Source organism: Dipteris shenzhenensis, chromosome 24 (assembly GCF_047967505.1).
Source record: "Dipteris shenzhenensis isolate YYH24624 ecotype China chromosome 24, Dip_SZ_1.0, whole genome shotgun sequence".
Classification (NCBI taxonomy): domain Eukaryota; kingdom Viridiplantae; phylum Streptophyta; class Polypodiopsida; order Gleicheniales; family Dipteridaceae; genus Dipteris; species Dipteris shenzhenensis.
The window spans coordinates 6,553,792-6,569,792 of NC_141619.1; the positions used below are offsets into that span (position 1 = coordinate 6,553,792).

The 16,001-nt window shown below is 43.7% G+C and overlaps 1 protein-coding gene across 1 annotated transcript in view; it reads left to right on the forward strand.

Moving 5' to 3' along the window:
• Positions 1 to 15,338, forward strand: part of GMI1 (gamma-irradiation and mitomycin c induced 1) — a 309,165-nt gene extending 293,827 nt beyond the window's left edge. The window contains exons 36-39 of the mRNA XM_087395876.1: positions 13,804 to 14,074; positions 14,171 to 14,365; positions 14,496 to 14,792; positions 14,902 to 15,338. Coding sequence (XP_087252002.1) covers positions 13,804 to 14,074; positions 14,171 to 14,365; positions 14,496 to 14,792; positions 14,902 to 15,196 — 1,058 coding nt within the window. The 3' untranslated portion in view covers positions 15,197 to 15,338. The remainder of the gene's footprint in view (positions 1 to 13,803; positions 14,075 to 14,170; positions 14,366 to 14,495; positions 14,793 to 14,901) is intronic.
• Positions 15,339 to 16,001: the final 663 nt, after the last annotated feature.

Sequence of the window (16,001 nt, forward strand, 5' to 3'; positions counted from 1 at the left end):
GGTTGGGTTTTGAAGATGCAAAAATAATGTTTATTGGCTTTATAAAGATGGCACAGGTTCTTGTTTATTATCATATTCCCTCTCAGCTTCATGGTGATTGGGCCGCTCCATCCATCAAGGCTATCCTCTTAGTGCCCTACTTTTTGCGATTGCTACACATCCATTGCTGATGCATATGGATGTTTTAGTTTCACAAGGATGCTTGCACTTTCCCAGCTAGAGGCACACCATTTGTCAGCCAGGCTTATGTGTTTCTCTATGGAATTCGGAGGCAGATATGCCTTGCATCTTTTTGGTCTCGCAGTTGGGCTAAAAAATCAAAACTTTTACCTCTGTGGAGTGTGATTGGCATCATCTTTTGTGGCCGGCAGGCCTCTTGCTTTCTTTTGATCAAGTGGTGCGTTATTTGGGTTATCCTATTGGATGGCATATCTCCCTACCTCAAGAGCGACTTTGGGTGCTGCAAAAACTTTTCCATGAGCCGGATTATTGGAAATTGTCTACATGGCCACTGCATGTTTACCTTTGGATTGTGCAGTCTATCCTTGTGGCATATGTGCAGTTTTAGCTGCCACTGATTCCTTGGTAATCTCTTGACATTCAAAGTTAATAACCAAGATTATGCAATGTTTTTAGTGTACCAAGAATGATCGCAAGGCTTTTCACCTTCTTAAACACAATTTAATCTGTTTGTCCAAGATGCATGGGTATTTGAACATTTTATTCATATGTTGTCTCATAAGGCCACCCTCTTGCTCTCCTTTTTGGAGCATCCTCAGCCATGAGCTGTGATGCTTTCCTCCTTGGTTAGTTGTCTTCGCATGGAAGCTTTTGGTCATTGGATTCCAGCTGTTCTTGATGTCAATTTTTGCCACACACATGGGCTTATTCACCCTTCTCCTTTTCTTCTTGTTGCAAATAGAGACACTCTCAAGCGATCACTATGTCATCAGGTATTAACCACATGTCGACCATGTGTCGAACCATATGTCAACCATAGGTTTGCCCAGGAGTACCATACCCAAGGCGATCTCATCTCAAGCTATGCACATGGAGCGGCAAGCTCCGCACATGGAGCAGTCAAGGGCATTTACAGCAGCTGCACATGGCAAAGACGTCGTTCAGTGGTCCAACTCACTACGCAAATCCAGTGTGACAGATGCACATGGAGAATTTACACCAACCTGACTAGAAGAGGCTGGCGAGGCAAGAAGTCGCCCAAGCCATTAAGAGAACCGGAGGCGCAATGGCTATCTCCAAGGGGTAAGGAGATAGGAGAATCACCAATCAGGAGAAAGGGGGGAGATTCTTAGCTAGGGGAGGGACCCTCAAAGGCACAATGATGAGGATGAAGGAGAGGAAGATTGGGGGATAGGGAGAGGATTGGGCATTCTGCATTCGGCACTGAAGAGGGAGAGAGAGGAGAGTGTGTGGGGAAGATAGAGGCTTGAGCTACGAGCTCGCCTGTTATAGCTTTGTGTCTACTATGGGGATAGACCTATGTTCTTCGGTATATATGGCCCCCTCTTGTGACTTCTGACTTTGTGGCTTGTGACATCGGCTGTCCATTCAGGTGGTTTGTGCACTTCGGCCAACATGGTCTCTCTCTCATCCTTTCTGTTTCCCTAGCATATGGGGATTGTTCACGAATCTCTGGTACATGATGATTGTTTCTCCTTGCGTTCATTTTGCGGACTTCTCATCCTGATGTGACCGTCATCTTGCATAGTGCACTCACACGGTGCAATTCAGTGCATTACAGCCCATGACACCCACACATCACTGCACAGTGCACTCAGCGTGATCCACTGCATTAGAGCTTACGACACCCATGCTTGTCACACCCGTGGACTTTGGCCTCTGGTAACACCTCCGGAAGGGATAGGAGCCCCCCCCTCAGACACTTCCCACTTGATACATGATTTGCAGCAGTTTTTGGCCCATTTGCACTGGTTGGGTCATCCTCCTGGTCCAGGCAATTCCCTTCATTTATAGAGTATTCATTGAAGGAGGGTGTTTGATCCTCCCTTGGCTCATCTTCAGCCAAGAAAGGCGTATTTCCTGCATCAATTGGGTATTTCCCTTGGCTCATCACTTTAAAGCCGATCTTGATGGAGTATTAAAGGAAAAGGCTTAGCCTTCAATTAAGTTAACTCAAAAGAAATTTATACATTATATTTCCAAACAAAGCATCTAATGCATGTCTACATACACCCCCATAACTACAAAGGCTCTCATTTTCTTACCATCTTTAAGTTGCATGCTTATGAGGTAATCAAAATGGACAATCATGGCAATTAAGAAGTAGTAGAGTTGTTGAACAGCTTGAAGATGGAAATTCAACTTACCCCAGAAAAGAAATCCAAGCGTGTGTACAGTTCACGGATATTACAGAAGTGTAGGAAAGAGAAGAATGTGGCGCTTGCCGAGCTATGAAGTTCTCAACTGAAGGCAACAGGGGCGTACGTTCCCAAGAAGTGAGTGCCTCCTCTAAGCTCAGAATCTTCCAAGCACTCTTATCTTGCAGGTCTTTAGCTTTTAATGTGTTCATTAGTAAGTATGCCACGCACACTCCAACAAGATCGGCAATCCCATGCTTATAACCATGATTGTGTACCATCTCCTTGGGTATCAGCTTTGCCCTACACCAGCTCGATTTTGGGACAAATATTGTCTACAAACTTTCTTTATGTTGGAACTGTGGGGAGACACGAAGTGGATAAAGAACACGAGAGTGTAGTCCACACACAAAGCTCCACTGAATAGTTCAACAATAGAAGTATAAGACTTCAGATATATATGAAACCCAAGTATAAAGTGAAAACCCTAGACTAGAATAACTTAGACCAAGTCTAGCCTACAATACCATACCATTGTATGTTCTATCAAATCCCTCCTCAATGGTATGGCTAAGTACTCTGGGAACTCCTCAGAAGTACCTAGGGTATCTAAAGTACCATGGTTGCACAAATTCATCCAATAGGATGTAGCAACCTATGGGAGTATTACAAGAAAAACAATGTCATTTTACAACCCCCCTTGACATTGTTGTAATGTCTCTGATTCCCAAGCATGTTCGATGACGTACAAACACTTTTGCTGACAGGCTCTTAGTGAAGATATCTGCTACATTGTCCTCAGATGGACAATAGATGAGGCTAATGATGCCATCTACTATACAATCCCATATAAAGTGATAGTGATTTTCCACATGTTTCATGCGAGCATGAAAAACAAGATTGTTACCGATCTTCATGCAACTGTGACTGTCACACAAGATAGAGGTGGCCTGATCATCTTGTGAATGATGCAAGTCATAAAGTAGCTTCCTTAGCCATATGGATTCTGTAGTAGCTGCATTTGTTGCCTTATACTCCGCTTCACTAGAAGAAAGAGAGACCAGGCCTAGCCTACTTCTTACTTAACCAAGATATGCATGCAGAACCTAAAGAGAAACAGTAGCCAGAAATAGATTTTCTATCATCAATGTCCCCTGACTAATCAGAATCTATGAAGCCACATAGATCAAGATCACAAGCATTGGTATAATGCATCCCAAGAGTAATAGTGCCATGCACATATCTGAGAACACGCTTGGGGGCATTCCAATAAGTGATAGTGGGACAATGCATAAACTGACTCAATACTCCTGCAGCATAAGCGAACACAAATAGATAAGACTCCCCACCAACTGTCTGTACAAAGTGCCATCAAACTTTTTAGCCTTATCATACTTAGACAGTTTGAGAACCTTCTCAAGAGGTGTACCTGCAGGCTTACTATTCTCCATGTGAAATCTCTGTAATATACTCCTGGCATACTTAGTTTGGGACATGAAAATACCATCCTGAGTTTGCTAAAACTCAATGCCCAAACAATAGTGCAGTAAACCCAAGTCTGTTATATCAAATGACCGAGACAAAGCTGATTTTACTGATGCAATATTTCCCTCATCACTGCCAGTAAGCATGATATCATCCACATAAAGAATAAGAATGATGATTTCTGATTTTTCTTGAAGCACATAGAGATTTGGCTCAGTATGAGTGCTAACAAAGCCCTGTGATAACAAGAACTGATGGATTTTATGATACCAAGCCCGAGGTGCTTGTTTCAGCCCATATAAAGCTGTGCGAAGCTTGCATACCTTTTGTTCCTATCCCTTAACCACAAAACCTTGGGGCTGCTGCACATAGACCTCTTCCTTTAGGTCTCCATTCAAGAAGGCTGCCTTCACATCCATCTGATAAACAGGCCAACCGTAACTTGTAGTAAGAGAAATGACAGTACGAATGGTTGTCATCTTGGCTACAGGAGCAAAAGTCTCCTCAGTGTCAATTCCTTCTCCCGACTATACCCCTTGGCAACTAAACAGGCTTTATGTTTCTCAACTGTGCCATCAGAATGATATTTCAACATATAAATCCACTTGGTGCCAACTACATTCTTCCCAACAGGGAGATCAACCAATTCCCAAGTGGCATTCTTTTCAATGGACTGAATTTCAGATTTCATAGCATCTTCCCATAATGGGTGTCCCTGAGCATCCTCAAAACACTGAGGTTCAATTTCAGCTTCCATAATTGTGCTCATCAAGGCATAATTGACCTGATTTTGTGCTTGCGTTGTACTAGACCTTGTTCTCCCCAACACAGGCTGATTTTGTGCATCTTGAATGGTAGCCCGAGCCCATCTAGGAAGGGGCTGACTAGCTGCAGCAGGCTGAGACTGATCTGCAAATTTTAGCCTCCTCCTTTCATAGACAATAGGCTGATTTTCATTGACTGATTTCTGAACTGAAATTTCAGAAGTGCTACCTTCATCAGCATGGGGAATTTCTCCAAATGTAGTGGAGGAAGAACTTGGTGTGTTAGACACATGTGATGGCATATCTTCTAACTCAAAATGAACAATATCCAAAGGTGTAGTGTCCTCAATGGGCATATGTAAATCATTAGGCATAAAGCAATCATTTTCATTGAAAGCAACATCTTTGCTTATGATAATTTTTCGTGTTTCAGGATTGTAAAGCCTATAGCCCTTGCTTTCAGTACTATAACCCACAAATATGCATTTGATTCCCTTATCATCAAGCTTGAATCTGTGTTGATCTGGTACTAATGCATATGCCACTGATCCAAAAATTCTGAAGTGCTAACCTTTGGCTTATATCCATAGAATGCCTCTAAACGGAGTCCGATTCACCAATGCTTTAGTTGGACATCTATTTTGGATGTATGTGGCTATAACTACAGCCTCACCCCAAAATACTTTAGGCATCTTTTTGTAGCTCAGCATGCATGTGGTCATCTCCATGAGAGTTCTATTCTTTCTTTCAGCAACATTATTTTGAGCTGGTGTGTAGGGGCATGTCTTCTGATGATGAATCCCATGATGAGCCAGATAATTCTTATAGGCATGAGACATGTACTCCCCTCCTCTATCTGTCCTGAGTGTTTTGATCTTGGCATTAGTCTGGTTCTCAAAAAGTGCTTTGAACTCCTGAAACAAATGAAACACCTCATATTTCTCTTTCATGAGAAAGATCCATGTAAATCTGGAGATCATCAATAAAATACACATAATACTTGGCACCACGATGTGACCACGCATTCACCTCACATACATCACTATGCACAAGCTGCAGTATATGTGTTGCTCTGATTGATCCATCCTTTTTTTTTTTCCCCCAAAAAGAGACTTCTATTAAGTATTAAAGAAAACTGTTAGAGCAAGCTCCATACGGGATACACCATGCAATGCATGAAAAGCTCAAGAGCCAAAAAGAAAGAATTGGGGCTGATAGTGCCATCTCAATCCAGTAGAAACCTCCGAGAAAAAGGGAGAACCCTTCCAAACTCGAAGAAAAACAGTCCTTCTAGAAGAGGCTGCCCGTGAAGGGCCCTGCATGCTAGCCCAAATGGCTATCAGAGTGTGAACCGTGTCAGTCCAAATACCCGTGAACACCTGTGAAGGGTGTATATGGGTGCCATCCAAGGTTTCTGTACATCTGGCTCTCCAAATGTGCCAAGAGGAAATGCTAGCCAAGATCTCCCAAGAGGTGTCCACTGAAGCATGAGAAGCCCTGAAGGGAGTAAGTAGTACATCCCAAAGAGAGCAGGGCTCTATCACCTACCGGCGGACCGAGAGTGCCCAAGAAGAAGGCTCACCCTCATAAAACACCCGGGGCCCAGTAAGGGATAACCATGTGACCGAGCCCCAAGTCATGAAGAAAGGGGAAGTATGAAAAATGCTGAGTATCCTCGCAACCCCTTTCCAAATAGTCCTCGCCTGACTGCAGTCCCAAAGGCAATGTCGCACTGACTCCTCTGCAGAATGACAACGAGGGCAAGTGGGATCAGCCCCAAAATGTGATCTCCATAGGTTCACTGCAATCCCTCCATGAATAGAAAGCCAAAAGAAAAGAGTGATCTTTCTATTTCTGAGGGATTTCCAGAGCCTCCTCCAAAAATTCCTACGCAAATCTGCAGTGATGAAGAAGCTGTCCCAATGGGGGGGCTCTGGAGGGAACCCAACCCCTACTGTTCAGCTGAAATCTCCTGGCATTACCAACCGTGAAACGAAAAAAGGAAATTCCCCTCTCTCGGTGCCCATGATCTATCCACTCCCACTCTCCTGGGTCCCACTTCAAGCACTTGATAGGTGCACCATCATACAACCACAACCTCCAAGATCCCAAGGCTAAAAGCAGAGGGTCGGGGTCTAAGCACCACTCCAAGCCCGCTCCATGGTCCACAAAACCAGCAATCCTGATAGGTTGAAAGGCAACCTCTAGAAGAATATCATCCGTGGATCTAGAGAGTATACCTCCATCCCCAATGTCAAAGACAAGTGCATCTTCTCCGAGACCTCGAAGAGCGATCACCTGTAGAGGAACTACTGTCCTCGAAAAAGCTCCCATCCAAGTGTGGAAGTAATAGGCAACTCAACTACCCATTCCACCGGGATGGCTGCATCTATCTGCTGAACCCTGCGTGCTACCCCTCTGAGGTGACTCACGGACTGCAGTCTCTGATTCTCAGGTAGCCTGATATATGCCTTCCAAGTACCTACTGTGTAGGCGGGGCCTCTCTCGCATCTAGACCACTGCATGTAATGGGAAGTGCCCAATGGTCTGCCATGCTCATCAAGTATACTATCATTCCAAATAACCGGCTGCCTATCAATCTCTTCTAGTGTAGAGGGCGGAACCCTTCAAAGAGTGTTCTTGAAGCTCCCCCAAGCTTTTAGGATGGCAGACATGAGAGGAGAGGCAGGAGATCTGAGAGGGGCTGAAGTAAAAATCCATCTTGGGCTGTCCACCCAATCATCTCCCGAGGCTGGTGTGCAAGCCTGAATGCGTCCAAAAAAGAAATCCTTCCAAGGTTCCTGCCCATGCATGAGCCCCCTCACCACCACCTTACAAAGCAATGCCCTGCACTGCAAATCCGGGTCAATGATGTTAAGGCCCCCTTTAGATGTAGGGAGAATAATGGTCTCCCAGGCCACCCTCGCTGCAACATCTGTTGTGCCATCAAGTCCACTCCATTAAAAATTCCTGACTGGTCTAATGAGCTGAGTACACCGGCACCAGCAAGAACACACAAACCAGGCAATGGCCAAAAGAACCTGGTTCACTACCACAACTCTAGAGGCAAGGTCGAGTTGGGCTGAGCTCCAAAAAAGTAGTTTTTTCCTTATATTTTCTAGTACTGGGGCAAACTGCTGTGCTGGAGAGATGCCCAACCCTACCTGGCATCCCAGATATCTGACAGGAACACCCCTCTGAATCTAGGAAAAGCCAAGGTCAGCTCCCTAGTCTAGAGTTTCCTCATCACTGATCCAAAAGCCGAAGGATTTATGCCAGTTAATGTGTGCCCCTGCAGCTGAGCAAAAAATATTCAAGGCTGTCCTGAAAGAATCAAGTGACTGCGAAGAGGCCTCAATAAAAATAGCAGTGTCATCAGCCAACTCATAGTCAAGAAGCTCCTGCTCCTGTCTCAAGGGTAATCTCAACCCAAAAAGCTCAGCCTGAGATCTAAGGAAGATACTCATAGCTTCTGCCACAAAAAGAAAGAGGAAGGGGGCTAAAGGGCATCCCTGACGAACTGATCTGGAAATCTGAAATGTGTCACCCCTTACCTATAAAGGAGGCCACCCCTCTAATCCATGCATTTGAAAAACCAAAACGTAGAAGAGTGCCCCCAAGAAAGCCCCAATCTTCTCTGTCATAGGCTTTCTCAAAGTCTAGGAGTAGAACTGCCAACCTCTGCCCGCTCTGCATAGCCCACTCAGTGGCTTCCCAAAAGGAAAAGATATTGTCAAATATGCTCCTGCCATGCACAAAGCCTGTCTGAGTATCATGGATGAGGTTTGGAAGAAGGGGCTGCAATCGGATGCTGATCGCCTTGGCAAGGATTTTGTATGAAGTGCCCAACAGAGTGATGGGTCTCCAATGGGATACAAAATTCCTGTTGCCACCTTTCGGGATAAGGTGTATGAGTCCCTTGGTTAGTGAGTCAGGCATCTCACCTGAGTCCCAAATGCCCTGCAGGGCTGAAGTAATAGGATCACCTATCATATCCCAAAAGGCTATAAAGAAAGGAGTAATACCATTGGAATCAGGGCATTTCCCCTTATGAAGGGCGGAGAGGGCAGACTTGAATTCTATGTTGGTAAAGCGTGCATCAAGTAAGCATATCATCTCTGGTGAGACCAACACAAGTAAACTCTGCCAAACTTCCTCTCTAGCCACATCTCTGGCTGTGTGTCAGGATCTGCGGAAAGGAGGGAGGCATAGAAAGCTGTCGCTAAGTGCAAGACGGTACTCGGATGAGACTGCAAACGCCGTCAGAGTCAATAAGCTGCCTGACACTCTCTCTACTATGTCTGGGACCAAGTGTAGAGAAAAAGTGTTTATTGACTCTCCCTCCCATCTGTATCCAAAATGACTCCCGTGCATGGAAGGCATACTCTGCTCTCTGATCAAGCAATGTCTGCAAGTGAGCCCTTGCCGCAGCAAGGCGCTCCTGTATCCAAGCATCTGATGGTCGCCTCTGCTCCTCCCTTTGCAAGGTTGCCAACTGCTGGCGGATACCAACCTCCCGCCTGAGTACCTCACCTCGTCGCAACTCTGGAACATACCAAACATCACGAAGATACTTGACTTTGCCATTATCAAGCTTAATGGGAATATGTCCCACTCCTGTGATGTCTTGAGAAGCATCATTAGCACAAGTAACCTGCCGCCCATACACAGGTTTGATGCTCTCAAACCACTCCTTATGAGGAATCATATGCTGTGAAGCACCGCTATCCAAATACCAATTCTCATTCACATTAAGTGAATAGGCATCATCATTATTGCTATGAGCAATAGCATGATCACAATCACAATCCCCCCCTGGAAGATATCTCAGAGAGTGTGGCTGCAAATACAAAATCCTGATCATCCTAAGCAAAGTGTGCATGTGAGTCAAATGCATTGTTCTCAGTATGAGTTACAAAATTACTGTTTGAGTTGCCTTGCCTCTTCTTCTCATTTGCAATGCGTTTCTGACATTCTACAATGTAATGGCGTGGCTTCTTGCAGTAATTGCATCTGCCCTTTTTCACCTTAGCATCTTTGCTTGATCCGGCATTATTGGTACTATTATTTGCCCCTTGTGGCTGGTTGTTTTTAGGCTTATATTTCTGAAAATTTTCCCTCTTCCCAGTGGCTAGAGCTTGCTCACTGCCATGAGAGCTACGAGAAAAATTATGAGCTCTTTCTTCTTCCTGCAATAACAAACCAACCAATTCTTCAAAAGAAATAGATGCATCCCTGAGAGTGATGCTCAATGATGTAGCAAATGTACTATATAAAGGAGCAAGACTATTAAGAGTGATAGAGACCAATCTCTTCTCTTCAATCTCCTCATCAACATTTGCAAGCTGATCTCGCAAATCTGTAATTTTTGCTACATGCTCTGTGATGGTTTGACCATCAGTCATTTTCAGATCCTTAAGCTGATTGTTGAGTGCAATCACCCTGGCCATATTCTTAACATTATGCATACGGGACAACTTGTCCTAAGCATCCTTAGAAGAAGTACAAGACTTGATAGTCTTCATGATGTGCCTCTTCACTGACAAGGAAATCAAAGAAAGTGCTTGAGCATTGCGACGGTCAAACTTCTTTTGCTCCTGAGAAAGAGGATGAGATGAGCTAGCAATAGAACCTTGACTGCTAGGAGTACCAGGAGCAGTCACAGGCCTAATTTCATCTCCACTAACAATATCCCAAAGGCCTTTTCCAACCAAAATATTCCTCAGCATAAAAGACCACAAGGCATAGTTTGATCCATCCAACTTATCCGCTTCAGTCAGGGTGCCAAATTTCTCAGAAAGAGACATGATTGCACTTCACAAGTAACCTGAAAATAAAATGCAAATATAGATAGCAAATCTGCCCCAAAGGTGTTGTCACAAAGCACAATTCCCTTCCGGAATCACAAGGCAAAATGGGCAATAGTATCTGCTCTGTAAGTATTCTCAACTTTCAGCCCAACAAAGGCTCGATAAGCATCAACCAAAGGTATAAAATCTGAAGCAAATGTTTGCTTAAAAGGCATCCAATGATAGCATTCACTGTTAGCCAACCTTTGGCTCAATATGCATCCAATAACTTGCCCCCAATTCTGATTTTTGTCTGCTGCATGTAAAATATCACAAGAAAAGTGATCTCCCAATCCAAAATAGCTTCAAGATGACTCCAGAAAGAAGTCGACCAGATTTTGGGAGCTGAAACAGTCCAAAATCAGCAACAAAACTACCAGGAATGAGGTCGCCCAGCCGAGATGTCCTCCTGGAGAAATGTGAACTGAAAATAGGCTGGAAACTGATGACAAACAGCAAGGAAATGCAAGATCTGAAGTTGTCCAGGCACATGATGCTCCAAGAAGCAGTTTGAGCTGATGTAGGGGCTGGAAACTGACAAAATCAGCAGCAAAAGTGCCCAGAATGAGGTCGCCCAGCCCAGATGGAGCTCTTGAAGATAGGCAACTGGAAAAAAGTGCTGTAAATCAGCAAATGGAGCTGATTTTGAGGATGTCTGGCTGCGAAAGATCCCAAAAACAGCAAGCAGTCTTGAATTCTGTGTTGGTCAATGCATGCTTGCATACTAGCATAGCCCAAGGCCCAGTAGCAATTCCAAGGCCCTTGGGCGCCACCTGGTGGTATGGGACGCCAGGCTAGGTGGAAACCGGTTGGGAGATGTGCACCTCAGCTCATGTCTCGGACAGAACGACCCGATTTCTCAAGTCTTTTTCTCGCGGATGTCATGGTTGGGTGGTGAGCTAGCCTGCACCACCCATCTACATTGTTTCTATGGTTGTTTCTGTTGTGCTTGTTTTGCAGGTCCGTGTAAGTTGGAATTAGAGCAAACTCCTGAAAGGTAAAATTCTGTAGAGGGAATCATTGGCCAAAGCTTTCTCCAGTTAGCAAAACGCCGTCAGACTCAAAAAGCTGCCTGACACTCTCTCTACTATGTCTGGGGCCAAGTGTAGAGAAAAAGTGTTTATTGACTCTCCCTCCCATCTGTATCCAAAAGGACTCCCGTGCATGGAAGGCATACTGTGCTCTGTGATCAAGCAAGGTGGTAGCCACATATATACCTTGAAGAGGACCCAAAAAAGAGCTCAACTACCATGACCAAATTGAAGAGTAGCACAATCAACAAAAGGCAAAAAGTTGGCATTGAAGAGGAGTATGATGAAGAAGATGCACTGATATGTTCTTTTCTATTGGATATCTTTGTAATCATATCAGATGACGATGATGGATGCACGCTCGCAATACATATTGGTTGAGCTTGTTAGCTCACTAATCATAGAAATCTTGTTCAGTAGTTTCCATGGAAACTTTATGAGGATGCAAGAAAATATAGAACAAAACTAGCAATCGAGATCAATTTACGCCCTTTGTTACTTAGATCAGGGCTGCACTCTTTCTTTTTCTAAGGCTAGGAGACAGTAATTTCTAGGTATGCATCACAAATCTATTTGACGCAATCTTACTACTATGCTATAGCCTTTTCAGCCTATCCCCCATCCGTTTACCGCTGTTCCTCTATTAGATTGGAAGTTTGAGCAGGACTCTCTGGGTTATATACATGATTTTTATTTGCAGATCTCTCTGCTCAGACAACATGGGAAACTCTTTTGGCATCTTCACAAGCCTCTTTCTTGGTGTAAGTCTTGTCTTCGTCGCATTTGGAATAGCAAGTTTCCTCTCAAACAACGGGTCTTCTTCTGGCACTGTTTGGTCGAGGCTTTACCAATGGCTTCATTATTGTCTGCTCGGCATATTACTTCCTCAGTCTGCCCCACTTGTTCACAACCAAGGGAGACTGTGCTCCATCTCTTTTGGAACTGTCCTACTGCTCGAGATTTTCTTTTCCGGCTGAGGACAAATCTTCGTGCTTGTTTTCATGGGATTACTTTTGGCAGACAGTTCTGGTGTCGGTCGATATGCTTCTAGACCAAACTATGATAATTCTTTTCATGGTGCCGCTTTTGGGCTCTTTGGTCCATATATCATGCCCATAGCATTCAACTGAATGGGCATTGTTCTCTTCATGTATTCATCCATCCTTGCTTAGGTCTCTCCAAGATGCACATTTCCTTGGAGACCTTCCTCCGGCCCACTTGGAAGGTTTTTATCAATGCTTCTAGTATTTGAGTAATAGATGTTCCGCTTTGGGACAGCTATGAATGTACATGAAATGATTCTACCCAAAAAAAAAAAGTGCGCACGCACGTTTGCGTGTATGTGTGTGTGCGTGATTTATTTTTCACTTGGGTTCATTACCGGGCATTCTGGACTCTATGGAAGACATAAATCATAGAGTTTTCGGTGATCTACTTTCGAGGGACACAACTCAGATTCAGCCTTCATTGTACGATGACACTCTGTGGACTCATGTTCCCTTCAGGATGTTTCTTTCACTCCTTCCAGAGCTGCTCCTGCGGCCTTGGTAGACATTACAGCATGGCATATATGGAGGGCCAGATGTACGGAGGCGATGGAGGGCCATATGTACAGGTTCATCCCTTCCAATCTATGGCCAGTATATGGACTAATACTATACATACTCTAATGGCCATGTGGTCGAGCATGCAGGGATCCTCCAGAGCAGCTACTGCCAGGAGGGCTACCTTCTTCAGAGTTAGGAGAGGATCTCTGTTCTTCTCTAAATCTTCTTCAAGGTTGAGGTGGCATTTTCAGCCTCCACCTTGGATTTTTGTTAGCTCTTTTTGAGCTGTTTATTTTCTTCTCATGCATGGCATGTTGTACTCCCGCATTAGAGCTTGCTCTTGCAGTTTTCAATCATACTTAATAAAGTGATTTTTTTGGGAAAAAAAAAAGAAATCATAGTCTTTGGTGATCCTACTTTCTCTTTTTTTGTAGCAATCTCTCTACGATTGTCTGCAAACTCATTATATAGACTCTGATGTATACTTGTCATATACTGAGATCTTCTCTTGATGTATTTTGCCACATCCAATTTTGGGATAGTTACTCTGTAATATAAACATCAAAATTTTCACCCAAAAAAAAGTGTACGCATGCGTGGTCTGCTATGGTTTCCTAACTGTGGTCCTGCATCGGACAAGTGCCGCTCACACCCGTTGGCCATGCCTTTGGTCTGGTCAACATGGAAGGGGGGCGGGGGGGGGGAGACACAGAGAGAGAGAGAGAGAGAGAGAGAGAGAGAGAGAGAGAGAGAGATGCTGATTATGTGGGGCTGGAAATGGAAAACAGAAGAAATAAAAGTTCTTGAACAAGCGGCACAAAATACACATCCAAACAAGCCGGACATGAACAATGTCACGACTAGCTCGGAGCAAAGTGATTTTACCACAGAACATGTGGCTGAAAGAATCATGAAACTGGCGAATCATCCTGCTAGATTTTTCATGGAAGCTCAATGTCCTGGAAAGTTCCTCTCTCGTGAGACAGGCAAACCTGGTGTTGACGAAATACTTGGTGTGGTATCACTACTTGCATTTGTTGAGAATCAATTATTAAGCAAGTAAGAAACTTTTAGCAATGATTATAGAAAATTGGCATTTGAAGGGTTACCTTTTTTGCCCTTGTCTCTGAAAAAGCTCTACATTTTTAAAAACAGGGCTCTAGCAGAATTCATCGGCCAGGAGAACATGCTTGCAATTGTATGTAAAACGCAGCAAGCAGCAGATCTCGTTGTAAGATATAATGAATGTTATGGGAAAGTAGATGAACATTGGGGTCTATATAAATTTGTGCAAGGTCGAAAGAAAAGCATGCATGGTAGATTGCGATTGTACATTCTCCAAGATATGAGGTCAGTCTAACCGTGGTTAAGCATCTTTTAACTCTGTTGTTTCATCTTTTGCCTGTTTAGCTCTGAATGATTTTTAGAATCGATATATTTTACCTTCTTGGTAACTCCTAATTCTAAGACGCACCTCCAGGTCCCTTGCTGATAGCCATGAAAGCAATCATTCGCAAAAGTTGTTGAAAATTCATGCACCGCGGCTCAGAAATGGTGCATCTCCAGATGGATTTTTGGGATATGCAGTAAATTTGTTATATATGAACCAAGAAAACTTGGATCTTCGAGCATCTGTATTTTATAATTTGTTCAAAGAACTGCAGGTTTATGATACACTCAAGAATCTCCTCGCAGCTAAAAGTAGTTTGACTTCTGGGGGAATTTCTCTGGATGGCGGATTAATTCGTGGACATGGGTGTGAAGACTTTGGAAGCAGGTGTCTCCTTTTGATTTCCTTTCTGATGCCAAATCTCATTCTTGAATAGGCGCAGGCAAGTGTGATGATGATGATGCTGAGATTGACTAATGCTAAATTACCATACCAGGGAAGAAGCAATGATATCATTTCCAGTACTGTCAAAAACCCAGAAGATGTCTGGAAATTCTTCACCGCATGCCATGGAGGATATTCGACGCTTACAGATCGGCCATTCTCTGCGGAGTAAGAAGCATGAAATGCAGGACAGGAGCAGTTCAAAAGATGAAATAGAAGCACGAGCACAGTATGTCCGTGAAAAACTAACTACCTATAAGAGAAAGCATGAAGAGACGAAAGCTGAAATGGTCTTACAAACACACAGGAAACAACTTCTTCAGGAAAAGTTGAACTTTCTGAAATAGCGTGCATCCAGAATTATTCCAGTTGTGAGGTTACTTGTATTGTCCTAATGTTGTTTCCAGTGCATGAGACCTATATCACTCAGTACACTGAGTTTCACGTTGTATTGAAGTTATTTTGTAGGATCTCAGAATTACACATCAATGAGGGAGATTGATATGGTTAGACATTTAAAAATCCCAAAAATTGAGCTGATCTTGTTTGCGTATAACCAACAGCAGCTTTCAGATGTTCTTTCAGTCCATTTCTGCATTCTTTAAGGGCCAGATATTTTGTCGCGCTATTTGCAATAAAGTGTTACATATATAAATGGCAAGCACCCTGCTTGCACCATAATCTTTCCATATTCCGAAACTTACCTTGTATACAGATCATGTCGACATGCTCTGTGCCTCCTTCTGGATTTTGTACATTGGGAAAAACCTCTAGCAAAGTGCCCACTTTATAGAGTAACCATACTTCTCTACCCCCTTTATACTACATATGCATCCCTAGCTAGGTTAAAGGGATAGACTAAGCTATCAATGGGAAAATATAAAAGTATATTAGCTCTTTACAAGACATGCTTCTGTGGAATTCCGCACAACAAATGCATCCTGTCTGCACCTTGTATCTGCTGTTGCCTCCATTTCCTATTGAGTTTGTCCAAGATTCAGCTCTCTATTTGGAACATCTTCCTAAGCGTAGTCACCTTATATTTCAAGTTCCATAGGACACATACATCCAGATGGATGATGTAAATGGTGGCAGCTGAGGTAAAAGGGACTTTGCCAGATGGTGCTCTCTCCTTTTTATGGTTCCCACCTA